This window comes from Micropterus dolomieu, linkage group LG23 (genome assembly GCF_021292245.1).
Source record: "Micropterus dolomieu isolate WLL.071019.BEF.003 ecotype Adirondacks linkage group LG23, ASM2129224v1, whole genome shotgun sequence".
Taxonomy (NCBI): Eukaryota; Metazoa; Chordata; class Actinopteri; order Centrarchiformes; family Centrarchidae; genus Micropterus; species Micropterus dolomieu.
In genome coordinates this window covers 12,252,696-12,272,818 of record NC_060172.1, presented here as the reverse complement: position 1 = coordinate 12,272,818, position 20,123 = coordinate 12,252,696, and the positions used below count along the sequence as shown (strand labels likewise).

General features: G+C 39.9%; 2 protein-coding genes and 1 long non-coding RNA gene across 12 annotated transcripts in view; 2 read left to right on the top strand and 1 right to left on the bottom strand.

Moving 5' to 3' along the window:
* ppm1e (protein phosphatase, Mg2+/Mn2+ dependent, 1E) overlaps positions 1–11,742 on the top strand; it is a 45,292-nt gene extending 33,550 nt beyond the window's left edge. For all 3 annotated transcript variants that reach the window (XM_046041009.1, XM_046041010.1, XM_046041011.1), the window contains 4 exons: positions 498–686; positions 1,928–2,071; positions 3,836–3,929; positions 4,053–11,742. In XM_046041009.1, the coding sequence (XP_045896965.1) occupies positions 498–686; positions 1,928–2,071; positions 3,836–3,929; positions 4,053–4,972 (1,347 nt within the window). In that variant the 3' untranslated portion in view covers positions 4,973–11,742. The remainder of the gene's footprint in view (positions 1–497; positions 687–1,927; positions 2,072–3,835; positions 3,930–4,052) is intronic.
* trim37 (tripartite motif containing 37) overlaps positions 10,528–20,123 on the bottom strand; it is a 51,758-nt gene continuing 42,162 nt past the window's right edge. For 3 of the 8 annotated variants that reach the window (XM_046041005.1, XM_046041006.1, XM_046041007.1), the window contains exons 24-25: positions 19,930–20,040; positions 15,433–18,580 (exon numbers count right to left, since the gene is read on the bottom strand). In XM_046041005.1, the coding sequence (XP_045896961.1) occupies positions 18,534–18,580; positions 19,930–20,040 (158 nt within the window). In that variant the 3' untranslated portion in view covers positions 15,433–18,533. Of the gene's footprint in view, positions 10,718–14,190; positions 14,303–15,359; positions 15,381–15,432; positions 18,581–19,905; positions 20,041–20,123 lie in introns of those variants that run through there. The other 5 variants (XR_006823279.1, XR_006823278.1, XR_006823277.1 and 2 more) reach the window with 4 other exon arrangements.
* LOC123963911 lies at positions 13,433–18,988 on the top strand. Its single transcript, XR_006823282.1, has 2 exons — positions 13,433–13,700; positions 18,428–18,988. It is a non-coding gene; the product is annotated as an uncharacterized LOC123963911 (long non-coding RNA).

The window sequence follows — 20,123 nt, the reverse complement described above, 5'->3', positions numbered from 1 at the left end:
ACGCATCTCTCTGTGGTTTCTTGTCTTATTCGCTGATTTACCAAACTTTCCTACCTAAGCTCAGATGACCTCAGAAGTTCACTCCCAGCTTTGCAGCACTGACACATCAGGATGAGTTTGATTAAGTCTCCTTGTTGGCCGGTGCTAAGTTTATTTTCTCAAGAAATAGCCAGCGGTATATAGCAGGCTCTAAATTGAACCCACCCAAAGTTGTGTGCGCAGCATTTCACTGCGGTTCAACAGCCAACTTTCATAATCAGATTTTAGAGCGACTCGTAGCACATGAACACACTAAGTCAGAGGTTAACTTTTTCGAATATAAAAAGGCTGCTAATACTCACATAAAACTTTGAATCTTGATGTTAACTAACTGCAGACCTGAAGAGTCATTGGGGTTATGTGTTAATTTAACTTCAACCATGCTGGTATTTATAATTATTGTTTTAAGTGTTGCTGAAGTCTACCTTCATGAGTGACTGACTGGTATTGTCTCTCAGGATCAGGAAGAACAGGCTTACTTTGCTGTCTTTGATGGTCATGGCGGCGTGGACGCTGCCATTTATGCTGCCAACCACCTCCACGTCAACTTAGTTCACCAGGAATCCTTTGGCCAGGACCCCATCGAGGCCCTCTGCAGAGCCTTCAAAGTCACTGATGAACGCTTTGTAAAGAAGGCCTCCCGCGAGGTAATCTCATCTGCACAGAACCAAACCCATTAATAACGATTTACAAAACAGGCCAGTGTAAACCTGTGGATTATGTAGAGTAAACATCTGTTATGTTAACTGAAATGTATTTGTTTACTAATATATACTACAACTACTATTGCCACTACCGCTACTACTGCTACAGTACTACTACCACTACTACTGCTGCTACTTCTTCTGCTGGTGCTTCTACTACTATTAATACTGCTACTATTGCTACTATTACTGCGACTGTAGAACCGCTACTACTACGATGACTTACTACTATTATTACTTCTACCACAGCTACTTCTACAATTGCTGTTACTACAAATCTACTACTGCTACTATTATGATTACTTCTACTACTACTATTCTATTGCTGCTACTACTTCTACTGCTACAATTAGTGTTACTGCCACCACTGCTACAATACACTGTAATACTACCTAATGCTACTAGTACTACTATCACATTTGTTGTTGCTACGACTGCTGCTGCTACTGCTAATATTACAGCTACTACTACCACCACTACAACTCCTGCTACTGCTGGTGGTACTTCTACCTCTAATACAGCTACTCCTACTATTTTATAGCTACTACTGTCACTAATACTCCTGCTACTGCTGGTGGTACGTCTACCACAACTAATGCTACTAGTACTGCTACTGTTGTTGCTACTACTACTACTGCTGCTATTACTGCTAACACTACAGCTACTACCACCACTGCTACTCCTTCTATTGTTACTGGTACTTCTACCACTACTACTACTACTCCTATTATAGCTACTACTATTACCACGAATATGCCTGCTACTGCTAGTGGTACAAACATTGCTAATTCGACTACTACAGCCTTCACTACTACTGACATAATATCACAACAGCAACTTTGTAATAACCTGTCCATGTAAATCTTTCTATTTGTTTTTCTATGCTAAAGATTAGTCTAACAACAATTTTAAATTATATGTGTGTTTATTTTCATCCTGAACTCAAATATGGATTTTCTTTTTAACCTCTCCAAAATAGCAAAGCAACTCCACAGTATTTCCAGAAGCACCCTCTGGTGTACATGTACTGTCTTAGAACATGACTAGTCATAAGAAATCTTCCTATTTTTTATAACCTGATGACCCTGATCCAATAGGGACACAGTGCCTGTATGAAATACAGTGGTAGTGGTGAAGCTGCTTGTTGTGAGCTGAAAACTATAACGTGTGTTTGTGTTTGGCAGCACCTGCGTTGTGGCACAACAGGCGTGGTGACGTTCCTGCGGGGTCGGATGTTGTATGTGGCCTGGCTGGGAGACTCCCAGGTCATCCTGGTCAGGAAAGGACAGGTTGTGGAGCTGATGAAACCACATAAACCAGACAGAGAGGTAACACACTCACCATTACACCATCTGGCACAAACGCATAACTTGAATGAAGAAAAATAGCTGAAAGTGATGAATTTGGGCCAATTGGTGGATTTGGAACTTGGATTTAAAAAGACATATTAGCTCATTTAAAATAACCAACTACACCAGAACCGTAAAATGTTTACTATCTAATGCAATACAATACAGTCCTGCACTAAATATGACTTTTCCATTTTCATTTTAATATAGTCATAGATGCCCATTCAATTATGTGGAAATGAAAAAGCAAATTGGATTATTGCATTTTCATTTTCATTTGTACTCAAATGACACATATATATGTGGAAAATTATAATGCTATTGTGGAATCACATTTTCATTTCCAGGTTTACATTATCATTTTAATATAGTCCCCTATATGCCTCCATAATTCGGTTATGTTAAGAGGCTGTTTAAACAACAGCAAATTGATGCTAATATTGCTTATATCTATCAACACTTTCCAATATCATGTAATCCAATCCAAATCCAATCCAACAACAATAAAGGTTCAATTACATTAGAGTTGAATTAACAGCTCTATGGCAAAACAAAACAGTTTGTAATATGGTCCATATGGTTCAATCGTGTTTGATGTATAAATCCAATGGATTTTCCTGCATATCAGTTTGTTTGCAATCTTTGGATTTTATCCCCAAGTATTTCAATTGTGAGTATTTTCTATGAATAAACAGACACCTGTATTTGTGGTCTACATAGTTTTAAACAAGATACATTCGCACCAAACATAATCACAAACTGTTTCTACAGAATGTAGAAAGAGATAACGCATTTAGCTCACATTTATCAAGGTATTACATTAGTGGTATACTAGATTACTAAATTCAGAGTTTGTATACGCATAAGCTTTAATCATGTAAGTAAATGTAAAAGCAACTTTTTTAGAAAGGTGCTCATTCACTTTCTGCTCGAGAGTTAAAAAGATAAAAAGATTGACATGACTCTCGTGTCTGTCCGTTAAAGCCAGCAGCTGGTTAGCTTTGCTTAGCACAAAGACCGGGGGTAACAGCTAGCCTGGCTCTGATTAAAGGTAACAAAATCCACATACCAGCAGCTCTAAAGCTCACTAGCTAACATGATGTATATCGTTTTTTTGTAATCTATACAAAAACTGAAGCATAGAAACCACAAAATGTGCTGTTTTATGTGAGACTATGTCTTGGCAGACATGAAAAGCAGTATCCGTCTTCTCTTCTAACTCTCCGACAAAAAACGAATAAGTGTTTCCCAAAATGTTGAACTATTCCTTTAAAGTTTACAGACATTAATGTTCATTATTGTACAAGAACTAATGAATCACCATACTCCCCACTGTCTACAGCCAATTTTTTGTTGGTACTGTGCAGTTGTAAATTCTGCATTACAAGATAGAAACAAGAAACATTTATGATTACTTTTCACAAATTTTTTCTATGGCAAAGAAGGAACAACGAGGCGTAGCATCCTTCATCGTCACGGCATGTTTCCTGTTCTTTTGAACCTTCGCTGTACATTTTCAGTCAAAATTCTGCAGCACTGTCTACCAGCACCTGTATTAATATATCACCGTAATAGTGGGACTGGGTGGACTATGACTTTAAGTGCACTATAGAGGCAGGCCATGCACTGCGCTGTGTCAGTTGCTGCAGGGAATGGGCAGGGTGAGATGGTTTTGTACAATGTGACAGCCATCACCATTATGCGCACCACTAAAGCCAACTGTGCTCCATATGTTGACTGCAGGATGAGAAGCAGAGGATCGAGGCTCTGGGAGGCTGTGTAATCTGGTTTGGCACATGGAGGGTTAACGGAAGTCTATCTGTATCCAGAGCAATAGGTAAACTGTTAGTTTAGTCAGTACTCAACACCATATGTAGTATATCTATTAATACATTATATTTTGTCATGAATGCTGGTATGAGCAGGCCCTAACAGAATAAACTGTTACTTGTGTTGACAGGCGACTCGGAGCACAAGCCCTACATCTGTGGTGATGCAGACCATGGTATCTTCCCATTGGATGGTACAGAAGACTACCTAATTCTGGCCTGTGATGGCTTCTGGGACACAGTGAGTCCAGATGAGGCAGTGCGGGTGGTTAGTGACCACCTCCAGGAGAACACCGGAGACACCACCATGGTAGCCCACAAGCTGGTGGCCTCAGCACGTGATGCGGGCTCTAGTGATAACATCACGGTCATAGTGGTCTTCTTGCGGGACCCACGCTCCCCACCAACCACCGGCACAGAGGATGGTGAGGAAGGTGTGGTGGAGGGAGAGGTGGAGGAGGAGGAAGTAGCGGAGACAGAGGAACAGGAAGATGAGGATGAGGCAGTCAGAGTAGAGCGCGATGGTGGCGAGGGAGGTGGCACTGCGGACATGGGGGGGAAGGGTCGCGGAGGCTGGCCCCTTCAGCAGTGCTCAGCCCCCGCTGACCTCGGCTATGAAGACCGAACAGACTCGTTCACGGACAGAACTAGCCTCAGCCTGCTGGGGCCGTCGCTGGAGGGCCGCATCTCCCTGAACCAGGGCTCACGGCAACACTGCTTCAACTTTAGCCCTGACCTCTTCACAACCTCCCACATCTACCAAGAAAAACGCCAACTGAGGCGCAGGTCCTGTATACCTTTTCAGGAGGCCAGCATCTCTAGCTTCACGGACCCACTGTGGCCCCAGACAGCCATGATCTTAGGCCAGGTAGTGAGGCAAAGTCGCAGGCTCGGTTATGGTAGTCGCCGGTGGGGCCGGAGGTGTCCAGGCACATCCAAGGAGCTGCTAGGCCTGTTCCCATCCGGCCACTTGCTGCGCTACAGGCAGCACGACTCCAACTGGAGGCCTGGAGTGGCAGTGCCTCAACTGCCCCACGATGCCACCATCTGAAGAGGTGACCTCAAACCAAACCATCTCCTTCATTTCAGTCCTGCTCCAATGCCCTCTACCCACCAATCCACCCACCTCTGCCTTCAACAGCACGTCTTTCTTTGATAGTAGGTAGTTGTGGCTCCTGCAGTCGTTACGTGATTATCGAATATCTGTTGGAGGAGTGACGCTCTCTGTCCTAAGCCGAAATGTTTCCATATGTAAGGTGGCCCACTAAACACAAGTCCTGCTCCTTAATGCTGCAGGTAAAGAGCAAAACAGCATCCTCTCCATTGACAATAGATCAGTCAACAAGAAGTCAGACCTGGAAATGCAGGTTAAAAAGATGTGTTCAGACCGAAAGTGAAAGTAATCTGAAGCTGTACCGTTGTGTACAAAGTCTGTGAAAAGACAGTAAAGGACAAGAACAGACACAGTTAACTATCCTGAGCTGTGTGACTCTACTTCAGGAACAGGGATAAGAGAACAAAAACAGGAACAACTGGAGTTCAAGTTAATATCAATTGGCTGAACTCTGGGCAGTCATACTTTCAGTGCGTGTTGTTAGCTAGCTGGAGCCTAAGTGTTTATTGGACTTGCCTTCAGTCTGAACACATGGTTAAGTTTAACTTATGCTTGGTCGCTTCACACTTTCGGCAGCGTCTTTAGACAGAATTTATGTATTTTGGACAGGAAGAAAATATCCTCAGATTTTGTTTTTTAAAACCGTAAACATTTTTTAGAAGGATCCCTTAAATTAGATATTAAATAAACAAACACTATCCACTACAGTTTGTTATTCTTATATTAGCCAAAAATATTGGCCATGCTGATGAATCTATCATGCTCTAGGACACTCTTGTCTAAAATATCATTGTAAATGTACCACAGCATTAAGATCTCCCTTCATTGGAGCTTGTAAAACTTGTATGTATCATAACTTAATGACTCATCCAAGAGAAAGGACAGCCTTCTAAGCCATACCAGCAAAGTGAGAGGTTGACTGCATAATCACTCAGCTTCATCGTTTCTCTTCCTTTCTGTTTAATGTTGCCCAGGTATAAACGCAGGTTAAGGTGACACACATCATCTTTTGTCTTGCTGTTGAAAATGTTGAGCGACCAAGCATTAAATTAAGCTGTAACGGCCCTAGCTCGCCTCTCTGTCCCCCTCAGCAATACTTTGGTGGCAGGTGAATATAGTTCATTGAGGAGGCCAGAACAATTGCCGCTTCTGGGTTCTGGGACTAAAGGCACATGCTGTTCTTTCCCCTCCCATACAGTCAATGACCCAGCCATTATCCAGCTACAATTTGTCTACAGATAAAAGCACTTAACACTGGATTAAAAAAAGATTAGCAGTCACTTACCTGAATAAATGCTTCATGTAGTCCAGTATTCCAGATTAGGATATACTCCTGGGATTTTTGGAGGGGGAGGGGTATTTAAAAATATATATTTTTGTTAAAGTTGTTGATGGGCCACATAGCTATTGCAAGTATTCCAAGTGTATTTACTTTTACACAAAACCCATTGAACAGAAGTATTTTCCAGCAGGCTTGATAAGTGCAAACCATTTAATGTTGCTGCAGAACACGTGCCTTCCATATGTGTTACTAAAGCCAACTTCCTTTATACACATATTCACGATTCACTAAATTTATGGACAAGTCTGGGTTGCGCTTTTAGTCGGGTCATATTAAGACTTTTAAAAGCCACTTTAAAATAAATTGTTTTGACATTTTGGAAAATACGTATATTCACTTTCTTACCAAGAGATACATTGAGTCCACTCATGTCTCTAAGCTGAATATGAAGTTACAGCTAGCAGCTGATTAGCTTATCTTAGCATATACAGCAGAAGCAGGGGTGACAGCTATCTTGGCTCTTTCTAAAGGTAAAAAGATTAGCTGTTTTTAGCAGAATGTATGTAGCAATCAAATGCATAATTAGGAACCTTTTACAGGGATCTTGTTGTTAGCCAACAATTTGTGAATATTACATTTCTTTTTGTGTATAGATTAAACAAACAACATACTGTTTTAATTTGTGGGCTTCAGAGGGGCTTATAGGTGGATTTTGTTACCTTTGGACCGAGCTCTTTCCAGACTTTATGCTAAGCTAAGCTAAGCAGCTGCTGGCTGTACATTAGCTTCAAATTCTTGTACAGACTCAAGAGTGGTAACAAAAATTTCTTTAAGAATCAAGAAAGTGAATAAGCATGTTTCCCAAAAGGTCCTTTTAGATTCATAGTCCTTCAAATAACATGAAGAGACATTTGCACATTTGTGTGCCTCAGTAGCCTAAGGGGACGAGCGTTTTCTATCTGTAAATAAAGTCGTGGTGGTACCAGCCCCTGTGCAACAACACCATACAGCAAACTTGCCAGTCATCACCAAATGCAAGATAGCTCCCATTGTCAGAGTAATCCCTGAGGCTGGCTCCAATGGCCACACACCACCTTTATAATTGGATCTTTCTCTGATCTGATTTAGATTAAACAATGAGAGAGGGAGTGCCCCCTCTCTGCTGTCTAACACCGCTGACAGTGCTGCACCTTCATTTACATTAGTAAGCCACAGGAATGTTCAAACTCAAGTCTTTATGCCTCCTTTCATGAGACTGCACTCGTCTGTAACACCTGGCATAAAAGCCAGTTTGCTATCAATATTCATTGGTTTCATATCTCTTAAAACCAAATATGTTAGGTAATCAATTCTATAAATTTTAATGCTAATTCATAACCATACTTCTATGTAATCATCAAATAATAATCCTCCTACTGATTTATATGATAAAATATAATAGCACCCATACCAAATAAACTTGGTGAGAATGATATGTGGAAAATACTTTGCTTTAACTTGTGTAACTTTCTTTTGAATACACATAATAGCATTAACTTACTGTATCTAACCATACTTGATGACCATATACTACCGTATACAACACAATTGCTAGGAAATCATTGGTAAACCCTGACCCACATTCCCCCAAAATCCCTTACCCTGATTGTCAGTCACTTCAACTTTCAAAGTACTAAAAATGCCCCAGTTACCATCAACTTTGGTGCCTATTTAATTTGCTGTCGGAGCAATTGACTGTTCTCTAAGCTCCCCCCCCCCAACAGTGGTAAATTTACCCCTAAAAATTCTTACACATTTTTGAAACAATGAGTCCTTGATTTCACACAGACGTTAAACAAAAGCAGCATCTCATTTCTGGCCGGCAACCAGTCTGAAATAACAACTAACGCTACCATATTTTATGCTAGCTAGCAAGCCTTTTAGCATTAGCACCATGAGGTGGTTAAAATATCTGTGTCCTGGTTGATTTTGAAACAAACACCCGGTAAAAGAGTCTTAACAATGCAGTTGATTGCTACAAACGGTAAAAGACCGAGGCTATTAGAAGTCCCAGGCTAGCATCCTCAGCAATTGATGTTCCATGCAAGACACGTGAAAGTTAAGGAGCAGCATCATGTACTCAGGGTAGTGCTAGTTATCCCCAGTATTATGTACAGTACAGTATGATAAGGTAAAACTATGTAAGATCAGAAAAGTTGAAATAACCCTGTTGGGAGGCTTAGCTTTGGGAAAACAAATCTGGACAAACAACATAGAGGTTATGATGGTTAAGAGATTTATGTTTATTTTTTAAAACAGTATGTTGTCGTCATTTTTAACGTTAGAAGATAAAAGGTTTTTAGGATGACATCCAAGGTGTTTGGCAAATGTAATGCTGTCTCAAGTAAAATTGGGCTGGCGAAAATAATGTAGTTAGCTAACGATGTTCTGCTTGGCTTTAGAAGTAGCGCTTACGTTATTGTTACAAACTTAACTTACTGTTAAGTACTGTAGGTAGTTATTAAGATATTTGGCCTGACATGCTAATGTCTGCCACTTGCGTTAGCGCAGACAAACGCACTGCTTAATATTTCCGTAGACTTGTCTCTTGTGTTTTTGTGTTTGGTAAGGCAAATAAATATATATCAAGTATCGCTCTTACTACAGCCCCATGCACACCGTTTTGATAGTTTGACCTGTCGTGGCAAGTTACGGTTCCTTAGACTATGATTGAATAATCACTGTTTGGGGGTGGGGCTTACTGAACAGTCATTTAGACGCATTAACATTCCCTAGCATTGTAACATCGTCATTCACCAATCTGTTTGATGCCGTGAATTTCCAAGTGTCAGGATATTATAGTAATGACCAGGTTCTGTAAATCGTGCCTCCATTTTCTTGACCCAGTCACTGGCTCATGATGATTTCAAAACAGGTGATTCATCAGACAGCATCCCATCACCTCCCCCCTTTCAGTCTTGCTGGTATAGACAGGAGACTCACCTTGGAGTGAGAGCTCCATTGTTTCATTTCACTCACCTGTAACCATCCTGTGGACTGTCTTGTGATGAGCATCAGACTGCCAGTGAAGCAGAATGTACCTCATGTCCCAAAGCGTCCCCAGAGACTCTATGAAGTGGGTCGACATGAGGTGGTGTTTCTTTGGGAGATTCTTCTTGCCGGGGGGCATCTATCTATGAGGAATGTACTGTGGAGACTCTCAACAAACTAAAGCCACTGGATCTCTTTGTGGAAGTATCACTGCAGTCACTGTCTCCAGAAGCGTTACTTGATACCCGAAGACGATGAGTGAAGTATCAGAAAACAAGTGGAAATCAAAGTCATTTAAAATATTCACAGATGCGTATATATATTATGAATACTAATTGTGAGTTGAGTGAGTGCTGGAGGAGTGTACATATATGGAATCTGTCTTGTAAATCAGTGGTTTAAATCTATGCTCCACGAGGCCCAACTGTCAGGTTAGATATTGACTTAATATTGACAAAAATCTTCCGCCACCAAACTGACATGGAAGGGAGGATGTGATGTTATTGAACCTCTTGAGAGGCGTCCATCTATAAGCGCTGCCTCTGCCTTCAAGAGGTGCTAAAGTATATAAAAGACGTTGAACCAATGGTGAGTTGTAGTGTCCCGTGGTGGCCTAGCAGCTGTCTCACCCTGCTTTTGTACCCTGACATGAATAAAAATCCTGGGAAAATATACATAAAGATGTTAATTATCAACTTAGAATACTGTATCTCCAATCTGCAGCTTCAATTTAAAATGTTCTATCAGCACCAGCCTTAAAAAAAACATCTTGCCAATCAAATATCAGTAGTTTGTAGGTTTTCATTCCAGCTCTGCAGGTGTTAGTGGGTGATTAGAGAGACGAGGAACACGAGTGAACTGAGCTGCTGTGGTGTTTGGCTAAAACGGAGTCTGGGCTTCACTTTGAGGCGCTGTGTTGCCGTTGCCCGTCTTATAGATAACCGATTAGATATTTTACATGGATCACACAGGGTGGGAAACTCTAGAGAAGAAAGAATTTCCTCAGGATCTTGTTATAATGACAAGTTTAAGTTTTCTCTTTCAAATGAGACGCTTGTATTAGGAGTCTTTGCCCATATTTATAAACAAGGAGAATGGTTATTTTGAGATGCTTTGTCATTATAACAATGTCTTTTATTGTTGTGTTTTTTCTAAATGCTGGCAGTTCTGTGCTGCCATAGGAAAAGCATGTTGTACTTGTGTGCAGTGAAGCGGTAGACACCCCCCCCAAAAAAATCACTGGTGTAGTTTCACAGCAGGTCCGAGGCGTTGATGTGAAGCTCAGCTGCGAAGCTGCATTGGAGGGAGCGCTGTACCAACCAAGAACAGTGCTCAGTGACAAGGATCCACGGGTTGCTCTCACCAAAACCCTGTGAAATAGTTATACAGTGTTACTCATCATATTGCAAATTGCCAGAAGTTGTCACTGTATGAGCAATAAAAATGTTTACCATCATTTCTTTTGGTAAATCCTCTACCTAAGCTCGAGAAACTCGCACCCCCCACACACACACACACACACACACACACACACACACACACACACACACACACACACACACACACACACACACACACACGCACGCTGTGCTTGCACTAAAGCTTCCTCTGAGTCGGATTTTTCGCTCCCCTGATGATGAAACCAAGCAGAAATTCAGCTCTGCTCTCCCATAACCACTGTCTAACTATAGGGCCCTCCATGGTTCTGCACTGTGTGTCTATGTACACACAAAAAAAAGCTTTTTCTTTTTCTCTGTAAGCAATAATGATGTTGCATTAAAAGGCTCTCTGAGGGTTTGTCTTCTGCTGAAGGATGCAACAAAACAGTTCTGTCAGCCATACTTGAAAGGTCACAGAGCATGAATGCTAAGGTTCTGTAGTCAATTTCCTATTTATTTTTCCTATAGAGAATAGAAGTCATAATCTGCTGCCTGTGGTAAAGTTCACTTCACACACTCCTTCACCTCCTGTAAGACGTCTGTGGTCAACTAGTTAAATGATATGGAAAAATTAATGTGAAGTATGTGATGAAGAGAGGCAGAGCTTTTCAGTTGTATCGGCGTCCCTCAGCTGTTTGTGTAAATTTGAAAAGTTTGCCTGGAGTTTGGACTCTTGGACCTGTGCGCTCTGTTCAAATGTAATGTGAATGGGGTTGGGGGTATAAGATCACTGAGGGCTGTGATTGGTCAAGGACAGCAGCCCTCTCCTTCTTGTCCTGAAGGCATGAAGACAAACCCCATGATTGGCTCTTCTTCAACACGCAGGTTAGGTTTAAAAAAAAAAGAAGAAAAAAAACAGTGAAACACATGTTGAGTACCTGTATTATCTGTGTTAGTAGTATATAAATATACGTATTGTAACTGGTGACTATCATGTATATAAAGATTAGACCAAGTCACTGGCTGATGCCTTTTCTTTCCTGAAGAGTTGTGATCTGTGTCAGTTTGGTTTCTCCCCTCAGGTGAAGTCTCTGCTCCTCAGTAGCACGACTGTCTGCTCCTGACGTCACCACAGCTCCATTTAATTACAAAGGATCATTTTTAGTCAACTCCGTGTATCTCTGGTGGTGGCATGAATGTGTTTTCAAACATTAAAATGCAACTTCTAATGTGACAAAAGCAGTCTCTACTGAATTAGATGACTGACTCATTCTTAGAGGAATAGTTTTGACATTGCTTATTATCTTTCTGGCACCAGAGTTAAATGAGAACATCCATGCTAGTGGTGGAAATTTACTCAAGTACAATTTTGAGTAAATCTTTACTAAATTTTTTGCTTATTTACTTCTACATCACTATATTTTTAGTCCACTACAGTGATCTGACAGGTGTAGTTACTAGTTACTTTTCAAATTAAGATTGTTCAGGTGCATCTAAAAAATTGAATATCATGGAAAAAGTTCATTTTCCTCCGTAATATACAGACAGAGAGAAATACAGTATTTAAAGTTCTTTGTTTAACTCTTAAACATTTAAGGCTTACAGCTCATGTAAATCAAAACTGTCCAAGGCCCAAAGAGGTCAAATTATACAAAAGATATTACAAATTTGTGTAGCAGAACTTTTGATTTCTTTTCACAACATATCTTGGGACCCTTCTGAGCTGCAGGCAATTGGGATTTTCTGGCTCCAGTTACTGTCTGTGATTCTGCCAAGCTGTACTGTTCAAAACATCCCCTCAGACAGCTGTGGGTGCCTTCACAGATGCTCCATCTTTGACGTCAATCTGTGTATAATGTAAAGCAAAGGTTCGCTCACTAACCTATTAATCTGGCTTGGTCAAACCAAACAGGCTCTAGTATTATAGGTCACAGGAAGTCATCCTTTGTTATAATATGAAACCTGAACAAATTGTTTTCATGTAGCAGGGTAAAATGCTATAAGCCACAGAGTTTGAGATGTGATGCTGTAACAAGGCTTTTCATGTGGAACAGTGCTGTCTGCTGTTACATAAACAGCTTTACAAAAGTGAGCAGTCCTCCACATTCTTTCTATAAAAAGATTCATCAGTTCACCGCACTCATAATCTGGCTTTATTCTCTCCATTCCAGCAGTTTGAGGTATTTACACTGGCTGCCTGTCTGTCAAAGAATTGATTTAAAAATATGAATGGTGGTTTATAAAGCACTCAGTGGTTTAGGGCTAACATACATCTCTGATCTTCTGAGCCAGACCTCTAAGGTCATCTGGGGCAGGTCTGCTTTTTGTCCCCAGAGTCAAAGGTAAACATGGAGAAGCAGCAATTAGTGTTTATGCACCATCTATCTTCAAATAACTGCATGTCTGCTGAAACGCTCAGTTCTTTTAATTCAAGGCTGAAGATGTTACTTTTTGCTGCTGCCTTTTATTAAATCAAATGTGGGGCTTTGGATTAATATGTTTACTCTCCTGTTTTATCTGGTTTTCATTGTATTTCAATGTCATTTTATATTGCACTATGTTGCTTTTATGTAAAGCACTTTGCCGTGTTGTTGAAATGTGCTACACAGATAAACTAGCTTGCAATCCGGAGAAAAGGAAACAACATGAAGGTTCTTCCTTCAGCATGGAAACAAGGAACAGCAGGGTTTGACTGGTGGAACCACTGTTAGAGAATCTTCCTGATTAAAACATGCTGGGTGACATCCAACCTCCAGAGAGTCGTAGGCTGCATTTGGTTCCACATTAGCATGTGTCTTCCCCTCAGTGATGAAATTTGTGATGTTCAAGAAGTGAGTAATGGTCTTCAGCAAGGCGACACAGGCCAAGGTAGACCCAGAACATGTCGGAGGGATTACACATCCCAGGGAACATCTTGGGAACTACCAAGAGGAGCTGAAGGACGTGGCTAGAGAGGAATGTTTGGGCAATCATGGTAAGCCTGCTGCCACAGTGAGATGACCCCTGGGTAAGGGGTGGAAAATATATGGACAGGATGGATGATAGGTCTCAGCAAGTAATCAAAAATCGGTAAGCGAATTACATACAATATAAAAAGCATACTTAAATATCTTAGTATGCTGCCCTGTGTTGCACACATGTAAAATGACTTGAGAGAGAATTTTAAACCCTGCACACACCTGACCAATCGCTGCAGACTACACATTTTTATCAAATAGCCACAGTCACAAACTAGGGGCGTTGAATTATGGGAAGTGTATGATCCAGTGAGTTTGGAGCTTGAACCACACTGAAATCCAAAGGGATATCTCTGACTCTGCTTGCGCGAGTTTGACAAAAATAAAATAAGTCTCTTGTGAGTCACCCAACTTTAAAGTGTCATATTAAATCACTAGAGTACAACTAAAACCTCTATATGTTTAACATCTATGTGATTATATTTTTTGTATGTTCTGATGGCATACCTTTGTATTGTAGTAGAAAAATTACAGTCCTGGTAGAGTCAAAGCTCCTTTCAGCCCAGTCAACTCAGTGTCCCCATGTTGGACTCATTTAGCCTCAGATGTTTAAATCCACCTGTAAAATAAAGTGTTCAAGAGAAAGTGGCTGCACTTTGGTGTTGTAGTGGCAATTTATAATTTGAATGCAACTCTCACTCACATATAAAATAATTTAGTAGAAATAAGCAATCGTTGAGCTGCAAAAGATGTGTTTTAACTGTTTAAAATTAATCATAATTTCAGTTATCACTGGATGTCTTGTGTCAACACAATTCTGCAAATCCATTATTCTGACATGTCTGCTTTAGGCTACATTAGCCGCTACTAGCAGAACACTGACATTTCAGCAGTCCAATTCCATTGTGGGTTATGTAGGTGGCAGGTTTTGACAGGGAAGAAGAACTCTTGTAAAAACAAAAGTGTTGATTCTGGTGCTTTGATTTTGATCTTCTTTTTTTTTTTAAACTGTCTATATAAAAATTGGCGGAGTGCCGACTGAATTATTATGAAGATCAGCAGTTGTGCTAACTAACATTAGCACATGGACACACAAAAGACACTGACTTGTTCGACTGAAGTCAGTGCTGTAAAGGACAGGTGGGTTTGGAAAAGGGGTCACCTGCCTGTTTAGATAGTGTTGAATAAAAAAAAAAAATTATAAAAAGATTAATACTCAAAACATTTTCCACCAACACTGAAATAAACCATTACTGTATTACTTGTATTGTTTCAGCTCAAAGGATAAAAACACCCAAGTGTTACTATATATTATTGTTTTTGTTCATTTGAACAGCATATTTTTCTGAAATAATAACATTGGACTTTAATTGTTGAGAACTGGGAATTAAGCAAAATTGCAAAAAAAATAAAATAATTTAATGTGGCAGGAAACATGAGCAGTCAGACGACTGGCCGGATTGAAAACAAACCCCCATGTTAGCTAAACTTGTTTTGGAAGAGAAACAGGAAAACAGACACATTAAAACCAAAACTGTACATTGTAAACATCCACTGACAGTTTATAGACTGACTTCCTATTTCATTGTAACCAATGAAGATGATGAGCCCAGAATAAAGGGGAACTATTCTTTAAGCCTTAAATTATACATTTGAACATTTAAACATTACATTACCTCGTTGTGAGGATGCACCATCTGTGATTCAAATGCAAAGTAATGGGAGACAAAAGACACAAGAAATTGGTCATTTCCAGGATCATAAAACATTTTATTTATTACACAATAATGAAATGTACACATTAAATAATGCACAGTGCATTCTGAGAACATTCAAAATAAAAGCAGCTTTTGACACAACAAGCACAAATAAGAGACAGGGTTAATAAACGGAGAGAGCTTGGCAGCCATTTCCCAGGCATTGATCACGTAAGTGAACATGTAAAGAAACAGTAACAAAGGAAAAGTCAAGTAACAAAAGTCATAAATCACATGATTAAGTGGGCTGGGTTTGCAGAGGTCACCCTACTGGATGATTTCTGTGTGACTTGACATGTCTTGGTGTAAACAAAAACGTTCTTCCTCCTACAGTCTTGCCAATAAAGCCATGCACTTTCAGGCACATGTACAGCAAGCTCCACAACTGTATCAAGATATTTACACAGTAAACTAATGACTGTAGACGTGTACAATAATGTTGTTTCTTTGATCCAAAGATTAAGTGGCCTTCAAAATAAGATATGGCTCTTACTAAGTGCAGAAATGTCTCTTAAACTGCTAAACTTCCAAGTACTTCTGTTCTCTGCCTCATCAGCTGGAACACGTGTGCTTTCTCCCAATAAAGTGTACCATTTTGCAGCAGCCTTTGACACGTTTTTGCTGTTTGTTGGGTGTATTAAAGGTGAAAAACACTATATCAAGAACTTTTTGATGAAAGCCAGTGAAACAGTGGGCCATCAGTGCAGCTCCAAGCGCATGTTATATAATTACACATATGTTTAAACCTTTGCTGTTAGGCGTTCATTCACCCAAATTACAAAAAAACATTATTTATCTCACCTCTACTGGTAAATACCTGCAGATTTTTGTTTTATTCGTCCAGGTCTGGAAACATTTCTGCCTCTTGCCCAATAAATAAAGCTCAAGGCATGGGAAAAATTAACCAGACTTTTACCCCCCCAGAGTCAATGTCGCTGTTACTCCATAGAACACGATGTCAGCTTTTTCAACTGAAATACTTTCTACTGAAGAAAAAAGTAAGTAAAAAGTATTCCTTTGAAAACTGTTTAGTGACAGTATGTTCTTTGTATTATCAAGAGTAACAGGGACATTGTGTTTCTGGAAAGATGTGTTGCTGTCATTTTTCAGAGCTCCGCAAACTAAATGCCAATAATCTAGGAAGATTATTGGCATTGGATATCTAAAAGTATCAACCAGGGTACTGGGATATAGTGCTTTTTTAAAGCTCTTTGCTGGACAATTGAGAAAATAATGGGTAAATTAAATAATAATTCAAACAACCACTGGTTGCAGCCCTCTTGTACTGGCAGAGTGCTCCAAACTTAGACAAATAAAACAAAAACCTGCATGAGAGATACAACTACAGGGAAGTGAGAACATGTTCATTTGTAATTTGAGTGAACCAACCCTTTAAAAAACAAAATTGCTGTGCTTTTTCTGCACTAAATACAAACCGGGTATAGACTCTTTTCACAGCGTTATCACAGCCTTTCTATTTCCTATTTATATTATATATATACTATTTTCGTATTTTGTGTTTGATAACTGATGGAAAGCAGCTGCGGTGACGTCACTTGACTGTAGCCAGAGGTACAACTTATCTCAAAGTTTCCACCCTTGGAGAGCAGTACTGTCTGATTCAGAGTTGATTTAGAGAGAGAGACTCCTACCTCCACAGTGTCAGCACAGTGGGATCTGAGGGGAGAGGCAGATCTTATTATATTTAGACATAGCAAGGCTAGCTGTTTCCCAGTCTCAGGCTTTCTAAGCTTTGCTAACCAGCTGCAGGCTGAAGTTTTATATTTACCGTACAGATGTGAGATTGGTATCGATCTTCTCACTCAGCTCTCTGCCAGAAACTCTTTCAAATGAATAATAATATCTGACTTTTTCTGCCGTGTAGTGCATAAACTGTAGTAAGGTAGCTCTCTGTGGGTGGAAGCCATCAGGTACGGTGCACTTAAAGCTCTGGTCAGTGATGTCCGAGCAGATGTCGAAGCACCTGCTTGTACATTGTTATGTAGTCAGATCTGGAGTATGCTTCATCACTGCAGCGACAGTTTTATAATCCGTGTGATTCAGTGATCATTTAGCCTTTTCAAATGTCACATAAAGACAGACACTGTGGTTGCTGCTGCCGTTCTTACTAAGAGAGAAGACATTTACACAAATGACCAGAAAACCGATTTAAGCACTACACGTTCAAGGCAGGAAAAAAAAAAACAATGAATTTATGCAGTCGACAAGCTGCGGCATCACTAAGACTGAATGTTTTAGGAGTGAATAAAGTCTTTTTAGGACTAAAGCTGGTTAATGCAGAGACATGGGTGAAGGAAGTCACGTAGATGTGGAGACTAAAGGCCATACCAACTGAATTTAACATCAACAACAAAGCTCTTATTGACAGGCTACCGATTATGTACGGTTTATCCTCAGACTCTTGCAAATATGTTTGTAAACTTGTCAGATTTACAAAAACATTTCTACACTTATATTTGTGTGAAGTGGCTTAATGCCCTGCAATTCAGAAAAAATGTAATAGTTCATATTTGCAAAATAAATTTAAGAAGCTAAAGCAACGTTTTTTATGCCCCAGACAGAGATTCAGACACTTGGCTGTGGTGGTCATGTTTTCCTCTGACGTATTTACCGAACTGACCTAGAAAAAGTATGTGCAACCCTACATAATAATGACCAAGAAGAGGGTGAAAACATAAAACTGCTTTTAAAAAATTGGATAAGATTCAAATGTTGATTCTCTTTTTAAAAAAAGAGGGCAGTTTGATTGTATTCACACAATATCAATGACTTGGATATCATGCAGTCATGTGAACAGTTAACATTTTCCTTAACACCATCACAACCATCTGAATAACTGGCCGACATCACCATGATTTCTGTCATGGTCCAGTTTTGTAAATATTCAGGACACCAAGAGTAATATGAGCTGTTGCACTCTCTTCATTTTAACTTCATGCGTTAACAAGCAGTTTTCTACTCTACAGATCTGTGTAACTAGCATGTGTGTGTTGTCTCCGGCCGTTATCGCATCGCTGTGTGGCCACTGAGGATAAAGCAGCGGGGCTCCAGGTCTGACAGGCTCCGAGGGAATCACCTGTCAGCAGGCAGACTCATGTCATCGGACAGAAGCTGCTCTCCTGGAAGAAGGAAGAGAAGAAGTCACTTGTGTGAAAAATGACATCACGTTTTCCACATCGTATTTGATTGATAGCTCTATCAACTGTTTCTCTCGATGAACCGACTCTTAATAGAACAATAGTGGATGAAAATACAGATTTCCTTTTGCACATTTTCTGGAAATTTGGTTAAAACTTGCACTGAATTTTGATGGGACCTTGACAGATGTTGGGTTTCTGGTCTGCAAGTTTCCTGTTTTGGTTTATTCAGCTGTTTACAGCAAAAACAAAGCTATACACTACCAAGTTCAATGCATGTAACAAGGTGCAAGATGAGTCTAATATAGTCTTAATGTGAATCTGTGTCAGATTGTATTATATCAATTTTGAGACTTGTCAGAAGGTGTAATAAATACCAGGTGAATCGAAGTGCTTTAAATAAATGTAAAAAAAAACACAAACTGGAAAACTGACAATAAATGTCAATCAATTCTCCTCATTCATCTGCGCGGCTCTCATGTATTTAAATAGATTGAACTAGATCTGCTCAATTATGGCAAAAAATAATTATCGGAGATCACAACTAACACAATTACTCATTGACTTAACATCATGGATTTATTGAACTTTTAAAACTAAAAGCTTAATTTTAAATTGTTATATGTATTACCCCAAACATTCCAAATAGCCCATGAAACAAGAAATAGTAATCCATCATTATTAACTTTCAACAGTGTGTGTGTACACACACACACACACAAATAATGGACCAGAGGAGAGACATGTAAAAGTAAAAATAAGTCTAAATAACATGTAATTTGTTAAGCTATGAGTAGAGGGAAAGTCAGCGACCTGCTAGGCTAATTTATGCAGTGTAAAGTGCAGTAGGCTTAAGCTAATAATGGTGACTAGCAAGGTAAAGCAGTTAAACCCCTCCTCATCTTGGCTTGAGCTGAACTAAACATGCCACAGCCAGGCTGAGTGTGAGTATGGGTTTTATGAAGGTGCAAGAGCAAAACGCTGTAAAGGAAAGATGTGCAATGGATTTATAACACAAGACAAAACATGACCATTATTGTAAAATGCGGCACAATAATCTTCTAATAATAGGTTTTATCTTGATTATCTTGTTTTCATAATTGATGGAAGTCAAAATCGTAATTTAAAATAAAACTCGATTAATTGCAAAGCCCTACACTGAACAAGCTTTGGTCATAGTGCTGGCGCTAATACACACCAAAGACCAAAGATATCACCACGATCGTCATCTTTTGTCTGGGACTGCCCAGAATCACGCAGTGTAAACAGGCTTTAACTGTTGCGCTCTGTGTGTGAGTGTGTCTCACCTGGACATTGTGTGTGTTGGTTACCTGTGCAGGGAGGAGTCTGGTTGTCATAGCGAGAGTTGTTGCTCTGCAGAGCCTCGTCCTCAGTGTCACTGTCACTGCTTGTTGCTGCCACCAGGATAGAAGGAGACTGATCTACAGACAGGACAACACAGGATGAGATGAGACCATCAGACCTTATCAATATTTTATTGAACGTAATGTTTGAAATTAAAGTT